The sequence below is a fragment of the Gymnoscopelus microlampas genome, assembly GCF_963454915.1.
Source record: "Gymnoscopelus microlampas genome assembly, chromosome: 2".
In the NCBI taxonomy this organism is placed as follows: Eukaryota; Metazoa; Chordata; class Actinopteri; order Myctophiformes; family Myctophidae; genus Gymnoscopelus; species Gymnoscopelus microlampas.
In genome coordinates, this window is record NC_139939.1 from 33,670,103 (window position 1) to 33,693,980 (window position 23,878).

A 23,878-nucleotide genomic window follows, 5' to 3' on the forward strand; every position below is an offset into this window, starting at 1 on the left:
TTTGATAGATAAATATTTTCAAATAACTACATGTGACAGAATTCTATTTGGAATATGTTGGTATTTTTTTTAAGGGTTTGCAGGGCAACATAGGCTACCATTACATACTAGCCATATATGACAGCCTGGTATTTTCCTCCTTTGTCTGGCAAACTGAAATATCCCCTGACACATTGACCAGCACCACAAGTGTGTACATGTATATATATTTCGTTTTTTTTTGTTTTGGCGTTTAATTTCAGTTAAGTTACTTGTACAAGTGAATAGGTAGTTGTAGTTTGAGTTATTAACTTGTTTTAGAGTTGTATTTCAGATATGAGGAAAACCTTGATTTATAGAAGATGAAAAGGTAGGATGAAAGAATGCATGGGATCAAATATGATTTAGAAAATGTGTTATTGTTCGTTAAAAGTCCCATATTTATTAAGCCTCTACCTGCTGGCTTTTTCTTTTTCCTCAGGCTGGAGGAGACATATTTTTCCAGCTCTCTCAGAGTGGAGGGCTTCAGTGTCTCAAAGTCTATCTCGATCTCATCAGGGTTGGAGTTCTTCAGTGAAGGCTCACGCGATTGTATAATGTGTACAACACGGCCCAGCTTGTCACCAGGCAGTTTGTTGATGTCCAGGCTCAGCTGACGCTTCTCCTCGTACGACATTGGCTTACACTTTTCACCAGACACGCCTCCAAAAACACCTGCGAGATATTGAGCAACAACGTGGTGTGAAACTAGATGTTCTTGTTGACATTTTTTTTAAACTTAGAATAGCCAGTACCCATGTTTTCTACCAATTTAGTCATAATGACAATCAATCCTCCCCACACATTTCTGTGTCTTGCCACTGGTGGTTCCCTACTGGCTCACCTACCATTGAGGAGTCCTGGCCCAGGCCTCCGTCCTGCTCCTCCGTTCAACACCCCCCACTGACAGGTGCTACCCAGGCCCAGTCGTAGGAGTGGCTTACGCAGTGACAAAGATTGCCCTCCGCGCCCGGCTTCCCTCCCCTGAACAGGGCCAATTGTGTTCATGGAGATACTCGGCGAGCCGGGTGAACCACTGTGGATTCAAACCCCTAGTGATGGTGGACAGGTACTTTATCCCTGCACCACCCGGGCACTCATGTTGACAGAACAAAAACAAACAGCTATCCTTCCTATATTAAAATTGCCTTGTGGGTGGACGTTGGATGGGGAAGTCACAAACGTAACATGCCCATATATGGAGACAACTTTAAACTTGAATGCATGCATCCACACATCACAATCTCTATGTGAAGGCCATGTAGCGGTTATACAAATTAACGTATGCTCAGTTCAATTCAAACAACTACATTTCTCAGTGTCTTTCTCATACACACCAATGTCTTCCTCTGCCTCCAGAGAGGCAGAGGGGACGAGAGGGGTTGGCCCAGCTTGAGTAGGTGCACCCGCGCGACTGTTCTTCACCCCTTCTTTCTTACTGTTGATGAGAGAGAATTTGATTAGGCCCCTTGAATTATGTAAATATAAACAACCATACTTGTCTGATTTATATATACGTCCAACACAACCCTTTTGACAAGCACAGAAGAGCGACATATGACAATATGTCTTGTTGCAAGTATAAATCAGCCTCAAATCTACATTGCCTACCTGGTCTTCTTCCTTTCCTTCTTGGAGGTGATTGGCTCCTTGCTGTTCTTTATCTTCTTGGAGGAGGTCTGGAGCAAGACAGGCGGCGGGGCCTCCACTGGCTCCTCTGTCTTTTTCTTGTGCTTCTCTTTCTTTCTTTCCTTTTTCTCTCTCTCTTTCTTCTTAGGCTTGCTGGGCTGGGGTGTTGACAGTGCGGCCAGCTGCTCGTGGACAGCCTTGAGCTGCAGGAATACATACACATACCATTAGGGCCTGAAGACAGACAGACAGACACAAACACACACACGGGTCATTCACATTTCTTCTTGTGCAGCCGGATGAACTGAACAGCTTAATCAAAGGTGGGCTAAGGCTGGAACACAATTATCATGTACCATTTTATTGCGTAATTGTGAATTCTACAAATAATCAGGGTATACAGTTAATACTGAAATATTGTCTGTGCCATCTAGCACTCTAACACTCAGGATGGTATCGTGTATTTATCCTTTTAGTCATTATGGTGCAGCCTTGATTGCCCACCCAAATGTCATTTCTCGTCTCTCTCCATCCACATCCACTTTTCCATCCGCTAACCTGTTCTTGTAGCTCAGCCAGTCTCTGCTGTCTCTCATGTTCAGAGTCTCCTGCAGAGGATTCTGATTCGGAGGAAGTAGAGCTGTCATCGTCGGAGACGGCAGCGGGGGGCGGGACTTGTCGAATGGAGGGGGCGGGGTGGAGGGCTGGTGATGGGGTGTGGACAGGAGCAGGCGCCTCTGGTTCGTCTGGCATTTTGGCAAAGCGCATCTCAAATACATCCTGTAAGGAAGCACGCCATCAGGGATTTCCCTCAACATTTTTTTGCTTGAATTGAAAAGATTTCTTGCTTCCTTAATCAGCAGTTTATGTGTTGTTAAGACAGATTAACTATGTTGCAGTATTCCTGGTACAATGCTTTATTGTAATTTGCTTAAAAATGTGCATGTCTCGTGTTGTTTACCTGTAATTTGCGTGCCATGGCAACCACATCATGGTCTGGAGGATTATACTTGTAACAGTTTGAGAACATCAACCTTACATCAGCTGCAAACTCCTGGGCGTCTCGGTATTGTCTGTTGTCCAGCTTATTCTGAGGAAGGACACAGAGGTGCACACACACTTCATCATGATTAAGGACTATCCAGGAAAGAAATGTTGATTACAGTATACTCATCCATCCTGCAATGTTGCGGTTATGTGGTCCAGCACATTAACTGGATGGGCCAGTAGGGAGTCCTATCTGTCTTTTGCTGATGACTTCACCACTAGCCATCAAAATATCTTCATGAACACACTTCAACCCCTCTCCCTTGCTCTTCCCCCGTCCTGGAAAGCTTACCTTGGCGGTAAAGAGGTCCATGGGGTGCTTGATAATATCATGGTAGTCGTGGAGACCCAGGGCATGCACATCGACTGGTTTGTAGAAGGGCCAGGCGTATGCCACATGTTTCTTGGACAGCATATCTCTGACCAGGCCCGCGCAGTACCGCAGCTGCTCCTGGCACTTTAGAGCTGCTGTCGCTCCCACTAACAAACCGGCACCGACACTCAGCTGGTGCTGTGAGTCGGGCTGCAAGGTGTCTCTTTTGGGTTGCTTCATTGGGCGAACGCTCTCTCTGCGGGGGCGTGTCTCGGCAGAGGAAATGGGCGATGATTCGCTGAGCTGGTCATTGGCGGTGGGTGTGGTGGTGTCGGCTTTCCTCTTCTGGCTCTTCTTCGGCTGCTTGAAAGACCAAGATCAGGGGTCAAAGGATAAACAACAAAACATGAATAAGAAAGTGGCAGTTGATGTGTTACATCTTAGGCTTACTACTTGAGTAGTCTACATGATTCCAAGTGTTTTTGTGAGTTTGTGTGCCTAGATAAACACTGTTTAGGGCTTAAGCGGATCAATAAGTGCAACTATAGAATAAGCTTCAGATTGTTGATCTACTACAAGCAACCAACTTTAAGAACAATTACTGCACACTATTTCTTCTCCACACTCTTCCTCATGACGTTTGTCAATCACACCCCCCCCCCCTCTCCTCTTATTTCCGTACCTTGATAGGGGCTGCAGAGCTTTGTGGTAGAGGGCTGGGATGGAGGCCTGGATGGGTCAGCGCCGGAGGGGGAACGGAGGTCAGGCCCTGGGCTAGAACGTCCAGTGTAGAAAGGGGGAACGGCGGTCCCAGCTGGGGGGCATGGGAGGGTGGTGTGGGAGGCACGCGAGGAGGCTGGGGTTGGGCTAGGGGTAACGTAGGCGGGCCCTGAGGTGTGGGTGTCAGGAGTGGTGCACGGGTCTGGGGAGTGGTCGCAGGGGAAGAGAAGCCTCGAGTGTGTGGGGTGGTGGAGGGGGAGGAGGAGTCCTGGCCCGAATCCTGCTTGGTGATCGAACCTGGATGTAGTGAAAGTGAACACAGGAAGACAATATTAACCACGTAAGCCCTATCTAAAATAGATCTGCTATTTTCACAGATTTTTTGCCTATTTTTGCCTATGTTTGCCTATAATGACATGCTCAGAATAGATATGCTAATGAAAATATATTTCCCCCTACGTACTTACATTTTGAAGCTATAATCCACAACTTATTTGAATGAATATAACATTACTTTAACAATTCTATAGGGTAGAGAGTGTAAATACAATATAACTAGCACATTTGCAGTGGTTGGTGGTGGTCTCCCTAGTCTTCCCAAATTTGTTTTTGGAAGAGTGAGTGTCACCAGCGTATTTAGAGAACCGCCGAATTGATCGACTTAAAACTCAGCATGCGTATCAGGGAGGACCCGAGGGAGTGATGCACCATGGGGAATCGGTCGGATTAGCTGATCTACCAAAAATCTTGATAAATCCCCATATATGGAGTACCCTGAAAGCAATACTTAAATTGCCATTAAGTTTTATTTTTAACATATTTTTGCTATTTTTGTGCGACACTGTTGTACGGTGAAGCATAAAATATGGATAAGTGGTAAATCAAACTAATCTATTTACTGAATTATTTTTTTTAAAAAATCACATTTTTGTGTTGATTCGTGATATAAAAAGAAATAAAACAAATTATAAAAAAAACATGCTTCTAGATTTTTTTATTAATCGAAAAAGTAATCACTGAGAAAATAATCGGTAGTTGCAGCCCTAGCGCAAACTATTGGGAACAGTACGTGTCAAATTTAACATGAACATACACAACAGATTCAACAGCTTGAGCCTTTATACATGAGGGACAGGACAGATTAAGAAAAGGAGCAAAATGTCAAAGGGAAACTGTACCTGAATCCCGTCTGCCCCCACGGCGACCCTTGGTAACCACAGCTATTTCTATCTCCTCCTGGGGCATCTCAGAGATCTTACTGAGAAACATCTTCTCCAGAGACTCAGCCATCAATACAATGTCATCGCCAGGCTATGCAGAAACACAGAAATGCAAGTACACACGCACACACGCAACGCTTAAACATTGTAGATCATCATTAACAAATCATTCAAGTAGATTAGATTATATGCTGTGTGAGATTCTTGTTTTACCTTATTGTAGATGTAGCAATTTGTGAACATTGTGTTGAAGTCATGGATACACTCTTGGGCATTCCAGTAGTAACTGTTTTCCAAACGTTTCTTTATCGTACCCATATCCATAGGGCACTTGATGATCTTGTAATAATCCTAGAGAAAGAAGGGGAAAAGGTTACAACAGAAAGACATTTTCAGTCAAAAATAAACAATATTTTGTCCCATCCTTCTAAGTATTTCATGCAGTTTTGTGTGCATGAATCTTATCATAAATACATACACACTCACACACACACAAAATACCCACAGGCAAGTTGAGTTTGATGGCATCGACTGGAGCCTGGAAGGGCCATGCGAAGTGGTGTTTCCATAAGGTCTTCAATACCACTTTCAGCAGGTACTACAACAGCAACATCACGTCTTATATCAATCAACCTACATTACAATTTTAAGACACAGTTTAATTGAGCAAAGCACGGAACAAAAAGGTGCAGCCACGGAGGATCCTACCTGTAGCTGATTGGTCTGTCGTTTGGGCCTGGAGGGGTTCCATATTTCGGGGGCTGCAGGGTTGAAGGGAAGAGGGGGTGGGACAGGGGGAGGGGCCTGGCTGCTGCCTGCCTCCAGTCCGTCTCCCATGGTAATGGTGGGTTGCGGTGACTGCGCAGACAGGTTAGACCAATTGGACCTGGCAGGGGCAGGCGGGACCACAGGGGGGCCCCTCAGGCCATCACACACCTGGCTCGACTCTCTGAAGAAAAGACCAGCGATACTGTTATCATTCAGCTCCAGTGCTGCTGTTACAGCTTCACTTTCTCATGAGCAGCGCTGCTGTTACAGGGGTTACAGCTTCACTTTCTCATGAGCAGTGCTGCTGTTACAGGGGTTACAGCTTCACTTTCTCATGAGCAGTGCTGCTGTTACAGGGGCTCCAGCTTCACTTTCTCATGAGTAGTGCTGCCGTTACAGGGGTTACAGCTTCATGTACATCAGCTTATTTTTTTATTAACTACTACACTGTAAAATCCAGAGTGTTCATTTAACTCTGAGTGTACAAATGTAACCAAATGCATTCGTACACTTGAGTTAGAAATGGATAAATTAAGCACATGTGTGTTTTATATTTTCTTTGAGAAACAGGACATGAATGCCAACGGCCCACATATTCCACACTGGAGTATTCTTAAGTAGAGTCTACATTATACATACATGTTGAGGAATGCTTGAGCAATCAGGATGTTAAGTTAAATGGGAGCTGGAGACACTTGAGTATTTCTAAGTTGGAAGTTTATTCTATGAGCTCACAGGAGAAGTAAATACATCAGACACACAGGAGAGTGGTCATGTAATTCTATGACCAAGGCAGAGAAGACTTATACATTATAAGATAAGGTGCCGAGACCTTAAGGTCAACAAACTTGTTTGTCTAAACACTACACTGGCCAAGGAAGTAAAGTGATGTGTAGGATGTGCAAGGTTAGAGGAGGTTATCTTGTGTACACTGTAAGTGTTGTGTGCCACTTAGGCATTCATTATAACTTACAATATACTGTACGCACAAGTGGCGCACAGCGCTTACACAAGATATCTAGTCAGGTCAGAGCCAGGATAAGTATTATTGAATTGACCTTTTCTCTGTTTTCACTCTTTTTTCCTCTGTTTTCACTCTTTTGAATTGACCTTTTCTGTTTTCACTCTTTTTGGAATAAACATGATTATTCCCAGACAATGTTTCCATTAGCCATGGTTATTTGTTTGACTAAAATTTCAATTGGCCGGTGAATACATACAAACACAATAACTATCAAAATCATACGTTTTTTATGAGCAATTGGCGATTTGTGAGTGAATATGCGTTGGTCGTGTGTGGCTTACTTGCATGCATAGACTACTACCTTTTCTTTCTTTTTTTTGCATAAACTACTACTATGAAGAGAAAAAAGGAACATGCTGAAAATGTTGATGCCAGTGCCAGACTACCAGTGAAAAAGAAACAGGCTGGAGTGGCTGAGACATGAAACTGTGGATGGTGTGAAAGAAATGTTCTGCACATTTTGATAAGAAGAAATAAAGAAATAAACAGATTTACCAAGGGCACGACCAACATGAAACGGGAGCAATAAATGATCACAGTCGGATCACATCGCATCATTGCAAGCAAAAAGCAATGAAGGATTACTGTGATAAAGCCACAGAAGCACTCATATCGCAGTTGTACCACGTCGCAAAATGATATTATTCATCATCAATTTGTTGCAGTGACCGAGTTGCTAAAATCTGTAAAAGACGTGGGTCTATACAGACATAGAGATTCATCAATGACATGGTGACTTCCTTTGAATCATCATTGATGAAACAGTAAACATATATTTTTTTTAAAAGCTCATTAGATACATAAAGTTTTAATGACATGATGAAACCCACAACTTGTTTCTTTGGAAAATATGATATGATATACATGCAGGAACAACGCAATGCAACACTTCTAAAGTTGTCGAAGACATATGGCCAGTAAATTATAATCTTATCATCCAACCGGCCGGCCTAACAAATGGCTAGAGGAAACCCATTGCATCATTTAACCAAACTGAATGTTTCCTGCAGGGAAAAAAAATGTAGTCTAGGTGAGGGGGTACACGTGCCTGTGCACACTGGCGCTGCACAATATGGACAAAATTTCAACCCCAATCGTTATGCCAAATATCTCAATAGCGATACAATATACACTATGACTATGGGTTCACATTTATTTAATATTTTAAGTGTAGCAACAGGGAAATCTAAACGACTTTAAAAAACGGCTTATTACATGTCAATTATGCTGTTATTTCAAAATAACAGCTGAAACAATGTAGTGGGTGTTTTTTTGTAGTTCTGTCTATTTCTACTGTTGTTCATATTATATAGCTTTAATTTTGTTTGTTCGCACTATTTCATTGAGCATGATACAGAATACGGCACTTTGTGCAGATAGACAATAAACAATACTATATTTTGATATATTTCATTTATTTCGTTTATATTTTGTAAACTATGTAAAGAAGTGAAACATGTTAAAGATGCTCTGATATGTTTTGGTTAAACCAAAAGGTTTTTTGTTCAAATGTTAAAGCTCTATATATTAACCATTGCTATTGTTTGTACTAGGGTCTACATATATCCAGCTCTTTAATAAACAATAGATACATTTTCAGGTGGCTCACACAAATTCCATCCAATAAGGAGAGATAACCCATTTATCAGCTTCAATTTTGCGCTGTTCCAATTCCATCTGTTCAGTTCGTGTTTTCATCACTTCCAATTTCACTTGATAATTCTGCCTCCTGATTGTATGAAATAGGTATCCCAACCTAGAGCTGAGGAGACCCATTACTGAACAAAGACACTGTAGCAATGATAGAGCTATTTAACACTCATTTTAACAAAATAATAACCTTTAACAATGAGAAATCAACTCATGACAAACATGTCCAGCTACAATGGGAAAAAAATCCAAATAATGATGATTAACGGTCTGATATCATACAAATAACACCATTATAACCACGGAGGGGAAACAATTAAAAAGTAGCAAACAGGGAAGGAAGAAGAATGCAAGGCAAACAACTACAACTATCAAGGGGACTTTTCACTTGTACTATTTAATATCAGTTACATTTCTGACCAAATACATAATGGTGTTAATTATTAGGCCTACTTATTCCCCAAATGTTATATTTAGGTTTAGCTGTGTTATATGGCATATATAAACTGCTTCACATGAGTTAACACTTCTTGTATGCAGCCGCAGGCCCCTTTAAAACAAGTCTTACTATTACTATGTATGTCCACATTTCTTGCCTTGATCTAATTCAGTGTTAACTGTTAAGTAATGTTAACGTAGCTGATGTCCGCAATGTATAACCCGAAAAGACAAGGGACTCAACAAGATCGCTCTTTATTATGCAACGTTTGAGTGTATAATTTCCGAAGTGCACCTTTGCTTTGCTAACCTTCCACATCGGTGTGTCGCCATGTCCGCCGCCTGCCTGTCAGCAGACTAGACAGTTGACAGCTCCGCACGTAAACGGCCTTTCAGAATACAACTTGAAACGGGACTGCTATTCTCGAAAGGAACATACGTCGCATCTCCTATGTGCCCCTGCGCCACTGTGCGTAAACTACGCTCCCGGGGAAGACGTAACTTATGTCACGAATACGGCCTACGGGGCTACAAACAAACAACCTAGCAGCTAGCTGTGTGAGGCTAGCGTGATGCCGTCCCGTGTCCTGCAGCCACAACGTGCGCACAGTGACAACACGGAGTGCCCCGTGCGCTGAAAGCGACCATAACGCGACCGTTACCACGGCACGAACACGACACTCGGCGCGTTGCAACGAATGCAAAGCTCCCTACGACGTTAATAAGACACATTTCATGTTGCCCGTGCGCCTCGCACCGGTTGCTGCGAGGCCTGCGGAGACACAGCTCATGCTCCGCTTGTCACAGGCGTCCACTGACAGCGTGTGAAATACGCAGCCGACACGCATTGCGAGCGTCCCGTGCGGCTCCCCGGTCCACGCGCGACCGTTTCGTGTGTCGCCGTTAGCTGAAAAACACGCGTGAAGAGGCCACTTTTTACCTTCTTAGGTCGGTTGTCAGCGCGCGCAGATCTTCCTCGCCCCGAATCCAGAACAAACAGTCCCGTTCCGACGACGTGGGTGACGTCACACGCACGGCGTCGGTCGGACGAACGTCGTCACCCCCTACGCCCCCCCCCAGTGAGCTCGTGCAATACCATGCAATCATTACAATGATAGAAGTAGGTTGAGAATTGAAGGGAATAAGCAGTGATAGTGGAAGTTGGAAGAAATACTCACATGTTTTACTTAAGTAAAAGTATCAATACTGCAATGTAGATATACGTTATTAGAAGTATTATAAGTACACATGTACTTGAGTAAAAGTACAAAAGTAATGGCATCAAAATTTACTTAAAGTACCTAAAGTAGAAAGAAAATAGCATGCTACGCATTGTTGTGAGCTTGTAGATCGGCTATTTTCAAATGGCCAGAAATGTGTAAAGGGTTGAAGTGGTTAATGTATGTTTTGTAATAATAATTAAATGAGTAAAAGCACAATATTTGCCTCTGAGTTGAGACTGAAAACTAGTAATACTCTAGTAAAGTAAAAATACCTCAAAATTGCAAATAGCAAATACAGTACTCGAGTAAATGTACTTAGTTACTTTACACCACTGGACTGCAGCCTCAGAGGTTACATTAGTAACTTTTCTTCAAGTGCACTTGCTGCTGTTCTTGCCAGGAACTGTGTACATTTGAAACGCAGCATTTCTCATAGACTTTAAAGTGCGACGTCTAAACTGTAGTAAAAATAAAGAATATAGTTTCACTACTCACCAAAACAAAGGTTATTTTATGACGTTGAAAGCCTATTCTCCGCGGTGGGAAGCCTCTCAGAACCCCAGCTTTTGTATAAAATCCACCTTTTTGGCTAAAAAATAAAATATATCCACCAGACGGAAGTACTTTGATTCACTCCACTGCGCCACCTACAGATCTGCATAAAATGCTATTGAGCAGATCTGTAGATGGCGCACTTGAGTGAATCATAAGATTCTCTGGTGGACCTATTTAATTTTCTGGCCAAAAAGCGGATTTTACACAAAATGTGGGAATTTGAGAGGGTTCACAGGACTTCCCACCGCGGAGAATATGCTTATATCAACATCATAAAACTGCCTTGTTTGTTGTTTTGGCGAGTAGCGACATTATATTATGCTTTATTTTTACTCGTGTAGCGATCGTACACCGGGTCAGTCACAGTCCCTGACAGAGCGTTGGAGAGAACTACACTTGCTGTACCCGTTTTCTGCTCAGTCGAAGTCGAAGAACTATGGCTTTACATCCACATTCTTGACAAGGACATCTTCTTTGATGATAAACACATACATGTTGATGTACTTGATTCTCAATGTCTCTTGTTAGAGTTCGAGATGGACCGACTTCCATATTGTGAACCGTGTCCGGCATCATTGATTGGTAGTTTGGGATGAACAGAGTCGGTACGCCGCCTGGTGGCTAATGTCGATACCGCTTTTAAAGATAAGTCTGCCTGCCCTAGGTGATGAAACCCCAATAACCGAGTGAAAACAAATCCTATAACAAAAAATTGTTTAAAGATTTGTTTCTGTCTTTTACATATTTGATAAGAGGAAAGAAAAACTCCTCAATAAAACATTGATGTATTCAACAAGTTCTTTATTTGTACTTTGAGACAAAACAACTCTTCTGTTCTCACTGCTGTTTCCACCCCACCCACAGAAGCAAAAGTTAACCGTTTCAGATTTTTAACACAAGGTGAGGTGAATTTATTGTAGCATTTTCAACAATCAGTGACCGCTATCGGCTCTGTGCATAACTGTAGTCCTAAGTTTTCAGAAGGTGGCATACCCGTTTCCTGTTCATTTTCTAACAGCTTTGTCTGATTGGCTCAACATCAGGTTTGAACACGAAACACCTTAACATGTTTGGGAAAACAAACCACAAAAGAAATAGTGTATGCAACCTACTGAAAACCTGGAACAGTTATGCACAGAGGTGACTGACAGGAAAGTCCTCCATCACCATCATAAACAAGTTTAGACCACTGTGTCAACTCTCAGTGAATGAAAAATATAAATACATTTCTCACCACTTGACAAGTCTAAACTAATGAATTTCAACAAAAATAAAGAGTCGAAACAAGGCACAAAATAAATCTATAAACAAAAATAAAAGTATACATGATTTTCAGGCTTACTAGTGTAAGAAACCTGGGGGGAGACAGGGTATTCCAACAGCATTAAAAAAAAAAGTAGAAAATTCACACTGATGTTTAAAAATTGTCACTCTAGTCTAGGACCACCACTCCATCGTCGTCATCATCATCATCATCATTCTTTAACTCATCTTCCACCTCTGTTGCCACTATTCCTTCATCCTCCTCATCATCATCTTCCAACAAATGTTCTACTCCCTCCTCATCCTCACAGCCCTCCTCGTCTCCGATCTCAAAACCTTCCTCATCCGCCTCCTCATGTTCTCCCTGCTCTTCGTCCACCACTCCCTCTACTCCTAAATCCTCCTCCAACTTCCCTCCCTCTGTCCTGTCACCCTCAACCACCTCTTTCGCAATCTCTCCCTCTCTCCTGTCACCTTCAACAGCCTCTTGGCCAATCTCTCCCTCTGTCCTGTCACCCTCAACAGCCTCTGGCACAATCTCTCCCTCTGTCCCGTCACCCTCAACTGCCTCTTGCACAATCTCTCCCTCAGGTTCTGCCTCAATCTTTATCTCAGGCGCTGCCTCATCCTTGGTAGGCTCCACCTCTGCTTCTGCCTCGGTAGGCTCCACCTCTGCTTCTGCCTCCACCTCCGCCTGGTTGTCATTGGTCAGCTCCAACTCTGAAACTTCCATGTTCATGGAATCCTCGGGATCCTGGTCGTCTTGGTTATCAGCAAAGGGATTCTCCCCCTGCCAAATGAAAGTAGAATCAAAGTTGCAGTTGTATAAAGCTTGAGCTTGGCTAAGGACTTGCCGCTGAACAAAATACTGTGATATTTTAATCCAGTATAACATGATTAGTCGTGAAAACTATCTATGACAAATTTATCAGACATACTATTGCATAACAATCTTACATGTGTCAAATTGACAATTCTGTATAAAATTAAGATACAATCTACTAAGATATTTGTTGTTGGAAGTTAATTTAGCTTGCAATACAAGCAAGCTTACACAATACCAAAAAAAAATTGTGTATACCTTGAGGAAACTCTCCAACTTCTGTCCAATGACTTTGTGGTTAAGGATGCTACGAGCGACTGACAGACTGTCCCTCTTGGATTGTTCCATCATGCCCTTTGGTAATACAAAGGATAAATAAAAGTCATTCAAAAATATCAAAAGGAAAAACATGCTTAATACATATGAATATTGATTCAGCTTGACTTGATGTAGTCTCTACTAGTCTATATGTATAATTCTTTACACTGTAGCCATTATAAGTGCTCCATACTAGAATGAGGTTTGGTTCAAAATAAAACACTGGTGATGACCTACAAGCAGCCAAGGGCGTGACTCCCCTACCTGTCTAAATTATAATAGTAAATTATGTCCTGTATAGACTTGGACAATGTAACCAACAATAGTTAGCATACATCTTGACGTCTATCCATGACAGTCCTTGTCTGACAAAGGATAATCTTCCATGGATGTGGTGGAAATAATTGATGCAATGTCAATTAACCTTCACCACATCTGCAGACCAGTTGAATAGCTCATATAATTTCAGACAAACAAAAAAGAAGTTGATAAACCAGTTAACTATGACAATATTCAGTGTGTCAAGGGATCATGTGGGTGAACACATTATACACCTAAAACTTGGCAAACGTATTGTTATTTTGTCTGCACTGCATGTTATTTAATAGGGCTGTAACCGACCGAATTTAGTTGGTTGAATCAGATTTGCCATTTTAATCCTGATGCAATTACCTAGTGCCATTTTTTCAAATGAAAACATGATGACATAATTTGTATAGATATCCAGCCTGAGTCCTGTTACCTTTCGGTTGTAGTTGTGGTCAGGGGATCTCATGTGTTCCTGAATCAGATGGTGTTGCATGGGAATGAAGACATCACATGCCGCACAGTGGGCTGCCTCCACCTTTTTCATGAAGTGTTCCATACCTATATCTACAGAAGAGAAGAGAACATTCAGAATACTTTCAATGTGTACTACAAACATCGTCTCCCACATACATGGTACTGGTGCCTTTACCTCTAGTGAGGTCCTGGTCCTTGTAGAACTGGCAAATGGAAGCACTGTGGTTCGCTAACTGAAGTGTTCTCTGCTCAGTCTTCTTACACTTGTCCATAATATACTCCTAGAACAAATACCCACACACTTTGTTTGGAAAAAAAAGCCAAAAACAACCTGTCCAGACGCTTCAATGTATGAGCTAGACCTGGGTATATTGTATGCTCTAATTTGACTGTAAATGGGGTTTTATGTCAAGTCTTACCTGTAGAAAGTCTGTGGTGGGTTTGGACATACGGTTGATTACAAACTTTAAGTGGGCCTGGTGGAAGCTGCTCTCAAGGTGAGTCATCAGGTCTTCTTTGTAGAATGACCGGAACTTACACAACAAGCATGCAAACATGGCTCTGCATGACAGGAAAAGGAGCATGTCACATTTCAAAAGTAAATTATTTTAATATACATCTTTATCGATTATTAAAGCTACACTGTGAAACTTTTTTAGTAAAAAAAATTGACCAATCTGCAGATTTAGCAAGCAGGCTCAGTGGTAAAAATGGCAGCACTTGTGCAGGGGACCCAGTTTGAATACCTGATAGGACATGAAAGGCACTGAAAGTTACAGATCGCAGCTTTAATTTAATATGATACTTTAAAATGTTGATACCATTTTTATATTTGTATTATTCCTTTATTTCAAATACAGAAAGCAGCGTGTTGAGTTAGAACGAAAGAAAACGAATAGTAGGTATGTGTTTCATTTGTGTAGCAGGTCATCTCTCGAGACAGATTGTTGAATCCCACAATTTTCAAATGCTTTTGCTTAACAGTCTCAGGGCCTGAATTTCGGGGAAGGATTGCGAGAATTGCGTACATTTTAATTGATTCCCGCAAATGTAGCACTTGTTATTCCCAGACTTTTACAGCGATGTTAATAAATAGTAACCAGAGCCACATGAATGCGGGAGTCTCTTTACCGGCAAGACCTATAGTTAAGCTTAATATGTAGTATTCCCCCCAAAGTGTAAAAATCGCCCCTATGTGAGTCTTATAAGGGGAATTTCAGGCCCCTGTAATGCTGAAAAGCTGCAGAAAATAAAAGGCAGCCTCCCCTTCACTTTGTAGTCCTTCCCATTGTTAATCTAATTAGTCAAAGCCTATCTAGCTTGCTGCTGATCAGAAATGGACATTTAAAAATATATTTTTGTGAAATGAAATGACAAACACATGGCAGCTTCCTGCACAGAATTCTTAGGGGGCGTAATCAGACTCTGTACTGTAGCATTCCAAGATTGTGGAAGAGTTGGCCTGGGCCGCTGGTGTAGCGGTCCAGGCACCTAGGCTCCAAAGTAGCCTGACAGCCCTTGCTGCATGTCACTCCCCATCTCTCTCCCGAATTCCTGTCAGACTACTATCCTATTAATAAAGGCATAACAGCAACAAAAACAAATCAAAAAAAAAAAGTTGTGAAGAGTTTATAAGAGCTTATGAGACTAGTTAGCTCTCAGTGTTTGCGCTTGGAGTCGATTCATAATTTCATGATTTAGGAATGCCATTCATTCAATTAGCTGGAGCTGCCTTTTTCCTGCTATGAAACATCTGTGAAAAGGATCCATTCAAGGTTGGCAGACCTACAGTACAGTACACCATGTTAAACTCACTAAATTATAAATCTTATTATTATTAAAGGAACCCTCTGGTTTAAGCTTAGGTCATCATCGGGGTACTATTGGCAGCATTATCAAATGTATTACATATAGTGATAAATATACATATTGATCAATATGAAAAAGCCCAGCTCTATTTGTTGTTTTAAAAAAAAATCATGTTGAAACATGATCTCTGACCTTTCCACGTACCCCCTCTTCCTCCTTAGTTTGGGGTTTCTTTCCTGGCCATGGGTTGGGGTCCATTTGCCCTGTGGCTTCTTCTTTGACTTGGAGTTCTCCTCCTGCACAGGCGAAGCTAAAAAAAAAAAAAAAATACAATGACTTTTTCTATCATTTTCTCACCATGTGATGGCTTGAATAGGAGAACTTTCGTTTGTATAACAGTATAACAGTATTTACGTAGCCCCATTTGGACCCTTTCCCTCCGCTATATAGCTCCGAGATGAGGTCCCACATTCTCGGGTGCCTGTAGGAGGGGACACCGGCGAATATTTTCCACTATGCATGATTCTTACCCTTTTCCGCACATTGTATCCAAAAAGTAAACGTCATCCTCTCTCCTCTCAGATGTTTACATTTTTAGCGGCCAAGAAAATCTAAGCGACGGATTGAAACAAGGGTTTAAATCGCTTATTTAGTCAGCCTGTGGCCAGTCAACCCCTGTCCGCATGCGTAGTACTGCTCCCAAAAGATTGCATTGGGAAAACATGCCACAGGCTGACAAAAAAAAAGATTTAAACGCTTGTTTCAACCCGTCGGTTAGATTTTCTTGAGCACTAAAATCTAAAACATCTGAGAGCAGGGGGACTGACCTTTGTATTTTTTCTTTTTTTTATTTAAATTCATTCACTGCAAACTGCGTAAAGAAATGTTATACAATTCAAGCCATCACATAGAAAAAGTACATTTTGGGGTGAAATACTCCTTTAAATGTGCCATTATGCATCTGATGCAGACTTAAGCAGAAATAGTCAAGTAGTGAATGAGAAAGACAAGAAAATAATATTAGGGAGTAGGAGCGCTTACCCGTCTCCCCCTCTGCTGTAGGTGCATTACTCTGTGGACAAGACAAAGACATTACTGTAGAAAAAGAAATTCACACAAAAAGCATGGCTAATATTGACAAAAAAGTTGATCAGCAAACTAATGAATAAGGTTATTCTTTAATATACCGCAAAGGTTTGAGCACAGTGGTAACAGAAACATGTTTGTGCAATTAACACATTCCCTGCCAGAATTAATTAATTAAGTCAGGCAGTGCCAGCGGTTTTACTAATCTTTCGGGACCCAAAGAATATTTTTTTCTATGATGTAAACACAAGACATCTTGGGGGAAAGTCTCTTCTTTCATCCGAGAGTGAAGAGTTGGATTTTTACGTAATAAATTAATAACACACAAATTAACAATGATGAATGTTGCTGTACTCACTTCATCTGGAGTGTTAGCTTCCTTGGTGTCGCCATTGTTCTCTATCGACTCTGTTGAGACCGAACAGGATGATATCAGCAATCAACCACCATACAGTGAAAACATCACAGCCGGAGAAATATGTGCATTTGAAATTTAGTGTTGCTTACATAGTGTTGAAAAAAAGGTAGAAGACATGTAAATGGACACAGAGTCCAGTGGACAGTCTGCAGAAATGTGCTTTTCAAAAAATGTATTTGTGCATTTAAGTCACTGTGTCCGGTTGTCATTACAGAGTTTGTTTATACAGAAGTACTGCTCAAAAAGAAATGAGACAAGAAATGGGTTCTAGCACCCAAGGGTTTAATAGTTAGTGAAAAATATACCAGAGAAAGATTATATTTAAACAAAATATTTTTTTTGTTTAATTGAAAAAGTTACACAGTATTACTTTAACAAATGTAAAAGCCGTACTTTTGGATCAAATTTCAAACATTGCTTTTCAAACTAGCTCTTGTATTTCACAGATTGTATATTACAATGTTATGCTGCTGTAAACCATACAAAAGGCATACATTTCTCTCACACAGGCATGTATTTAAACCATAAAAACAGCCTAGGATATGAATTTATCTCGACTAACACATTCGGGTCATTTGGTTTCATAAGTTCAATGTTTGAACTTACGAAAGCTAAAAGGTTTGCCCACCCATGTCCGCTCAGGATGAATGGGCTTAATGCGAATGTTTGGCAGCAGTGTTTATCCGTGTATGAATGTGTACCTTGGGTAGCCTCTGTATCCACAGTTTCCGTCTTGTTCAGCTTGGATTCAGGCTCATCAGCTGCAGGCGTTGTCGGCTTCCTCTTCTTCTGAGAATTAGCGTTCTTCATTATCTCCCGCTGAGGTTTCCCCTGATGCAGGGCAACACATAGTAAACTCAGTCTAATCCACAAACACAATGTACACAGTCACTGGCAACATAATTCATGCCAGTTGCATGCCAGGACAAGAATTAAGCCCTAGAGTGAACTCAAATCAATGGAGAGCTCCACTGGTTTTAGGCCAAAATAATATTTATACAAGTAAGTGATACCAATTGGCCTCTAGGTCACCGTTATGAGGACTTGAAACATGCACAGACTGTTAAACAGGACATGGTAAAATGGTAACAGATTTGGTTTCATGCACCTTCTTCAATATTCCTAATAATGTGGACAATATCATGAAAAATAAATTGGTCTTATGAAGATTGATGAACGTTTTCATAAATACATCATTGTGCAAGTAAAAAAAGGAAAAAAAGTTAACAAAATGTAATAATCAAAGCTTTGCAAATTGCTTTGAAACAAAAACATTTTTACCAAAAGGCAAGACATCCAATAAAGAATAGAAACGATGAAATATGCCAATAGAGGGCAGTGCAGTGGCAAAAAAAATATGCAGTGCATAGTAGTGAATAACTATTGGTGCACAGAGGGTAAAAACTATTGCACCAGTGGTCATTGGAAATTATTTTGTCAATTGGACAACTAAAAAAAAAATCCAACACTCGTCATCTTTACACCTTTTTAGTGCTGTAAACCCCATACATTTTAAAGAGGAAATGAAATGCCAAAAGCATGTTCACTAATAGAGTTCGAAGGCAAGTTAACAATTTTGCCAATGGCTATGACAGATGTAACCTGGCTGGTGATGTCATGCTAATGTTTGCCTGGTCTTAAGAGTGAACAACTTTAAGTTATGAATGCACTTGAGAAAAAAGGATCAGCTTAAAGAAAACCAACTGATGACATATTGCCATAAAATGGGGTTGTCACAAATCTATCACTAAATAAGGCATTTAGTATTGTCAAATACTAAACTGGCTGACCAGTGAACATCTCCCCTACAACAGGCTTATCACCCCTGCCTGTCTTAGCACTAAGAGCCGTCAGCATCAGATATGATCATGTTTTAACTTACAGCTGTGTGTAACCTAATTTGGCGAGTTGAGCAGTTAGGCTAAATAGTCTGAATTTCTCTGTTAATCATAACCCGAAACTTACTACCTGACTATCCCATTCCCAGCAAAAAGTTAAAACAGGCATACATTACTGATAACTGTGTTTGAGTGCTAGCTTCTAATAGCCTATTTGATAGCTATTTGGATCACCATCAGTGTCTAACAGCTTCCATTAACATTTCATTTCCCCTTTGAATCATCACCTTCAATCCATATCATTAAACACTTTTAAATATCAACAATCTTCCTTCTATGGGCAGTTCCTGATCACTAGCATTAGCCTTATTCTAAGGGCACGGGTGAAAAAAGAATCCAAATAAAAACCAAAAGGGGAAATCTGTGGAAAACATGTTCCTGGGCACTTAGGTGGAAATGGGCATTTAGCTTCACGGGGCACTTCTAACCGCATTAACAAGGACTGGAGGACATAATAGGACAGAAGTGGTCGTAAATGTGAGATGCAGATAGTTGGGGCTAGTTGATACGGATGGAAAATAGATTTGAATATGTCAGCCTGGCTTGCCCACTTGTTGAGGGGATTGAAGGATATAATTAAACAGGTCTTAACTTGTGCCTGGTGCTGGAGGGGCCGTGAAGTCTGACTGGAGGTACTTACTCGGTTGACTCTCTTGCGGCCTCGCTGGCGGCCGGCCTGTTGGCCCCCTCCAAAATGCCTCCCAGGGAAGTTGTGAGGCCCTTGGGCAGAACCCTGATGGAATCCCCCACTCTCGGGGTACATGCGGTTGGACAGGAGGGATGGGAGCTTGCCCCTACCACCTCCTGGAGAATGACCGTGATGGGAGAGGCCACCACTGCCACCTCCCCGCCCTCCTCCTCCTCCTCCCATTGGAGTGGGGTCAGACCTGCGGCCTCCAAAACCTCCTCCATTGCCTTGGCCACCGGCATGGCCACCAGCATTTCCACCCCCTCTGGGGGAGCGCCTGCCTGCTCCAGCCCATCCTTGACCTTGACCTCCACCTCCACCTCCTGAACCTCCTCCTAGGCCACCGCTGAAGGAGTCTCTCATATCCTGCCGCATTTTAGCGACTCCGTAGGACGAGGAGGGGCCACCAAAGCCTCCTCCTCCCCCAAGCCCAAATCCCCCTCCGAAGCCTGAGCTGCCACGCTGCTGACCCAACAGCATGCTGTCCCCCCGGCCATCGCCGTAACCATAGCTACTGCCGCCGCTAGATCTGTAGAGATCTCGGGAAGAGGTGAGAGAGGAAGGTTGCGAGTCGTAGGACTCGTACTGCTCAAACCTGCGGGGAGGGGGGGAGGAAGGGTGGCAGAGCAGAGCAGAGGGTGAGGGAGGGAGTCAGGTTTGGATTTCTCCACCTGCTCTTCCTTCACCTCCACAGTCTCACTTTCTCTCTTCCTTTAGCTCCCAGATAGACAACACCATACAGTGATGATCCATAACAAATGAACAATCTGGGTCAATCTATCTGAACATTTGATTTACAAAAATGCACTGAAGTTCTTCCCACAACTCATCTCACCACATCTCTGCAGGAGGTTAAAATCATTTGCTGGAGATTCAAATGTTACTAGCAATTAGTGAGTTTAGGGGAACTGTAATTAATTACATTTTCTCCCCGTCTGTGTGATATGTTGGGTTGGTCAAGCCTTGAAGGCAAAGAGGAATGGCAGAGAGGAAACTGAGGAGAGCTGTTGGATAAATTGGTCATATTGAGACAGACAAGAGTCTTGTCCACTCACATCATTATATCTTGTCTTTCATGTCACCTTATCCTATCTTAGGGAGGAAACAGTTCATACCCTAATTACTAGAGCGGTATGCTTTAACGTAAATGTCTCTAAAGGGGTTTATGGCCGTAGTTCTTTTTATCTTATTATCACCCTTGACACATATATGCCACACCAACACCTTTGTCATCTCTGAAACCTAAAGCCAGGACACTGGGTTAGGTCACATTGACTGGAGGACGAGAAAAAACAAGAAGTGGGTACAAATATAAAAAAGGACAAGAAGCATATGGCCTTAGTTATACGTAAAAAAGTAGGGCCATGCATGTTCTTACACGATTGAGCTTTAAGCGGGAATGGACATCATTGTATTCCCAAGTCCCAAAAAGCATATCATATTAACACTTCCGTATGTCACTTCGGTGTTTGAATTTAAGCATGCACGGCTGAAGGGTAATCATTAGTACAGAAAATGTAGCGTGTCCAACGAATTGCCATTTAAAATAACATCGTAAACTGTCCACATCTGTAGAAAACCACTCTGTGAATCAGCATGTAAGACATGCTTAACCAAGTTAGACCACCGACAGTATAAAATCAAATGTGTGCATTACCTATCAGTAGTACGACCACCAGACTTCATCCCTCCTTCCAGTTGTGTTAGCATGTCGAGGCGCTGGTTAATTTTTGCAATGACATTATCCGCACCCGTCGAGGAGAGCAGTGAGCCCCCAGAGAGACCCCTCTTCATCTGCCCACCGCCTCCATAACCTCCCAGCCCTGACATCGACATCGAGTCCTTATAACCTCCTCCACCTCCATAAAGATCGAAGTTGTTAGAGCCTGGTTGGGAGATGAGACAAAACAATGTCAAATAGAAAAGTGAAAAGAAACGGCAAATACCTGTATACATAAGATACAAATGAAGGTATAAAATAAAAGTGTAATATTGAAAACCAAGCATGCAGACAAAGTGTTCACAGCCAACAAACCCCAAACATCAATAAAACTCATACAATAAAAAACGGTGCATAAAACATCTTTTTGTAAGCAGTTGACTGATTTTAGACTGGAACAAGGGATTGATTAAGTTGATCACTAAATGGTCTCTCAGTGGTGTAAGGAATCAGCAGCTCATCAAGACAGAGCTACGCCATGCACTGCCTTACAATAATTAAGATTATCCGAATGTATTCTAAACCATGACTGGTAGTCAATAGCCAGTGAAGGGAGGATCTATGACTGAATTAGTGAGCCTGGCCACTGCATTTTGAACAAGTTGTAGTAGGCTAGCCAGGGTATCCTGGCTGAGGAAAGCTAAAATGGCATTACAGAAGTATAAACGTGAGAAGGAGAAAGCACAACATTTACATTTGTGTAGAGCAAAATTTAAGTACACAAACATTCTTGGGAGATGGTCTCACTTTCCCTAGAGGACCAGCTTTAAGCTCATTCACAAAATGTTCTCAAGAAATCAGACGGACCAGTCTTACTTGAGTTTCAAGTTTGGAGAAATCCATTCTGCTATGGATTAGTGCCAGACTTGATTTGGCTTGACAGATAATTATACTGATGAATTTGGCACCACAAAAGGTAAACACACTAAACGTGACATTATTAACCTCACCTCTGTTGCCTGATGATCCTCCTCCCCAACTTGAGTACCCTTCAAGAAAAAATAAACACAATTAATGTTATAATAACGTGAATGCACAAGATAGCTCACTTTGGCAACCTTGCTAGCACATTTTCATTTAGCTGTTAGATGAACATTAGCTGGTGGGTGGTCTAGCTGACGCTGGGTTATGGTGCAGAACTGCAGCGATAAAAAAAATGCACACCATGATAAGAACTAGAATAGTATTTTTTTTTGCTTTGAGGTTTGTTTATTGACGTGGCGGCCATTTTATTAGCTTTAAGAGACTATTATCAAGAGTGACTCCATTTTAACGAGGTAAAGCTACAGTGAGCTTTCTAACTTCAGCGAGCAGCTAACAAACGAACAAGAGCATTTTTGTTAGCTTATGCTAGCGAGCTAGCAGTGTGGATGTCTAACGTTAGCTACACAGCTAGCGACCACCCCATTGTTCACGTTACCCGAGTGTTGTTGATCTAGTTAGCCGTTAGCTTTAGGCTAGCTAACTCAAGACAAGCACAGTGGAAAGGCAGAGTGCCCATCATCACCACTTAAGGTTTGGTTGGTACTAGTCATGTCGACCATTGTCAACAAACTAAATAACGTAAATAACGAGGTTGCACTGCGGTTTACGAGCCACACAAAGCAACCAGCGTTAGCTAGTCGGCGAATATTAGCTGGCAACAACATTTTCCATGAGCAGTGCTGTTAAATATACGGCTGTGATATAACCTTAATGTTGGCGCATAATGTGCATATTTCTATTTACCAGAACCATAGTTTCGTCCGTCCATAGTTTTGAATGTACGCTGTGTTCCAATGAGCTCTGATTCAACACTCAGTCCACACAGCACGACTCAGATATTCTACTCTTCTCCGCACTTAACATTTCCGGAAGGAAAGACCCATTTAGGGCGTGTTGCTGCCCCCCACAGGTAATGGACACAAACTTCAGTTCTGTGCAACACATCAGAATAATCAGAATCCTAACTAATACAAATATTCACTGCCGACATTTCAAGGTTCAACTTTATTGTCAACAATACCATTTTCTCCTTTGTACATATGTTTTTTTATTTGTTGATAATATGTATTGTTATTTTTGTTATGCTATGTTGATGAATTGAATACATAGGACCGAAACTGTTTTGTGTTTTTCCTTTTTAATAAGTCATAAGTTGGACTAGTTAGATCATAACAAGGTAAGAAAACAACCCAAACCTCTACAAAAGCCCTTTAATGTCTGTTTACATTTCTGACTAATAAAGTATTCAATCAATCAATCAAACCATTTATCAACTTCCAATTTATAGTGTTCCAATTTTGTCAGCTCAATTTCTTGTGTATCATCACTTATGTTTTGTTGTTGGGCGAGGTTATCCACCTGACAGCAGGTGAATCAGCTGATGCAGATGTCCGAGGTTTGATAAATAGGGCTGCCAGTGCCAGCCTCTGCCCTCACCATTACACACCCATTCTGTGAACCGTCGAATGTCACTGTTTTCCAC

At 41.7% G+C, this 23,878-nt stretch overlaps 2 protein-coding genes across 9 annotated transcripts in view; both read right to left on the reverse strand.

Annotated features, from left to right (window-relative positions):
• Window positions 1-9,833, reverse strand: part of LOC311056806 (bromodomain-containing protein 4-like) — an 18,937-nt gene extending 9,104 nt beyond the window's left edge. For 2 of the 7 annotated variants that reach the window (XM_084073617.1, XM_084073615.1), the window contains exons 1-12: window positions 9,138-9,508; window positions 5,656-5,896; window positions 5,453-5,545; window positions 5,161-5,298; window positions 4,906-5,038; window positions 3,690-4,024; window positions 2,987-3,370; window positions 2,609-2,737; window positions 2,206-2,427; window positions 1,630-1,850; window positions 1,356-1,456; window positions 436-693 (exon numbers count right to left, since the gene is read on the reverse strand). In XM_084073617.1, coding sequence (XP_083929743.1) covers window positions 436-693; window positions 1,356-1,456; window positions 1,630-1,850; window positions 2,206-2,427; window positions 2,609-2,737; window positions 2,987-3,370; window positions 3,690-4,024; window positions 4,906-5,038; window positions 5,161-5,298; window positions 5,453-5,545; window positions 5,656-5,896; window positions 9,138-9,160 — 2,278 coding nt within the window. In that variant the 5' untranslated portion in view covers window positions 9,161-9,508. Of the gene's footprint in view, window positions 1-435; window positions 694-1,355; window positions 1,457-1,629; window positions 1,851-2,205; window positions 2,428-2,608; window positions 2,738-2,986; window positions 3,371-3,689; window positions 4,025-4,905; window positions 5,039-5,160; window positions 5,299-5,452; window positions 5,581-5,655; window positions 5,897-9,137; window positions 9,509-9,584; window positions 9,699-9,767 lie in introns of those variants that run through there. The other 5 variants (XM_084073619.1, XM_084073620.1, XM_084073618.1 and 2 more) reach the window with 5 other exon arrangements.
• A 1,556-nt stretch (window positions 9,834-11,389) lies between these two features.
• LOC311056841 (uncharacterized protein) lies at window positions 11,390-23,258 on the reverse strand. Of its 2 annotated transcripts, none has more exons than XM_084073679.1 (13): window positions 23,140-23,258; window positions 22,362-22,400; window positions 21,349-21,577; window positions 19,644-20,286; window positions 17,807-17,936; window positions 17,046-17,095; window positions 16,643-16,673; window positions 15,806-15,911; window positions 14,212-14,353; window positions 13,968-14,073; window positions 13,752-13,882; window positions 12,950-13,045; window positions 11,390-12,658 (listed from the first exon to the last, which is right to left on the reverse strand). In XM_084073679.1, exons 1-13 carry the CDS (start codon window positions 23,162-23,164, stop codon window positions 12,038-12,040), a joined length of 2,349 nt encoding a protein of 782 aa, XP_083929805.1. In that variant the 5' UTR covers window positions 23,165-23,258; the 3' UTR covers window positions 11,390-12,037. The 2 variants fall into 2 exon arrangements, with proteins under 2 accessions (XP_083929805.1, XP_083929804.1); XM_084073678.1 differs by having other exon boundaries at window positions 15,794-15,911.
• Window positions 23,259-23,878: the final 620 nt, after the last annotated feature.

Bases quoted from the DNA above. Each gene is read 5' to 3' on its own strand.
- LOC311056841 (XM_084073678.1), bottom strand. From the start codon at position 23,164: ATGGACGGACGAAACTATGGTTCTG. The intron at 17,937-19,643 runs GTAAGTACCTCC...GCCCTGCATCAG, and splicing joins GCCGCAAGAGAGTCAACCGA to GGGAAACCTCAGCGGGAGAT. The intron at 16,674-17,045 runs GTGAGTACAGCA...TCTTGTCCACAG, and splicing joins AAGCTAACACTCCAGATGAA to AGTAATGCACCTACAGCAGA.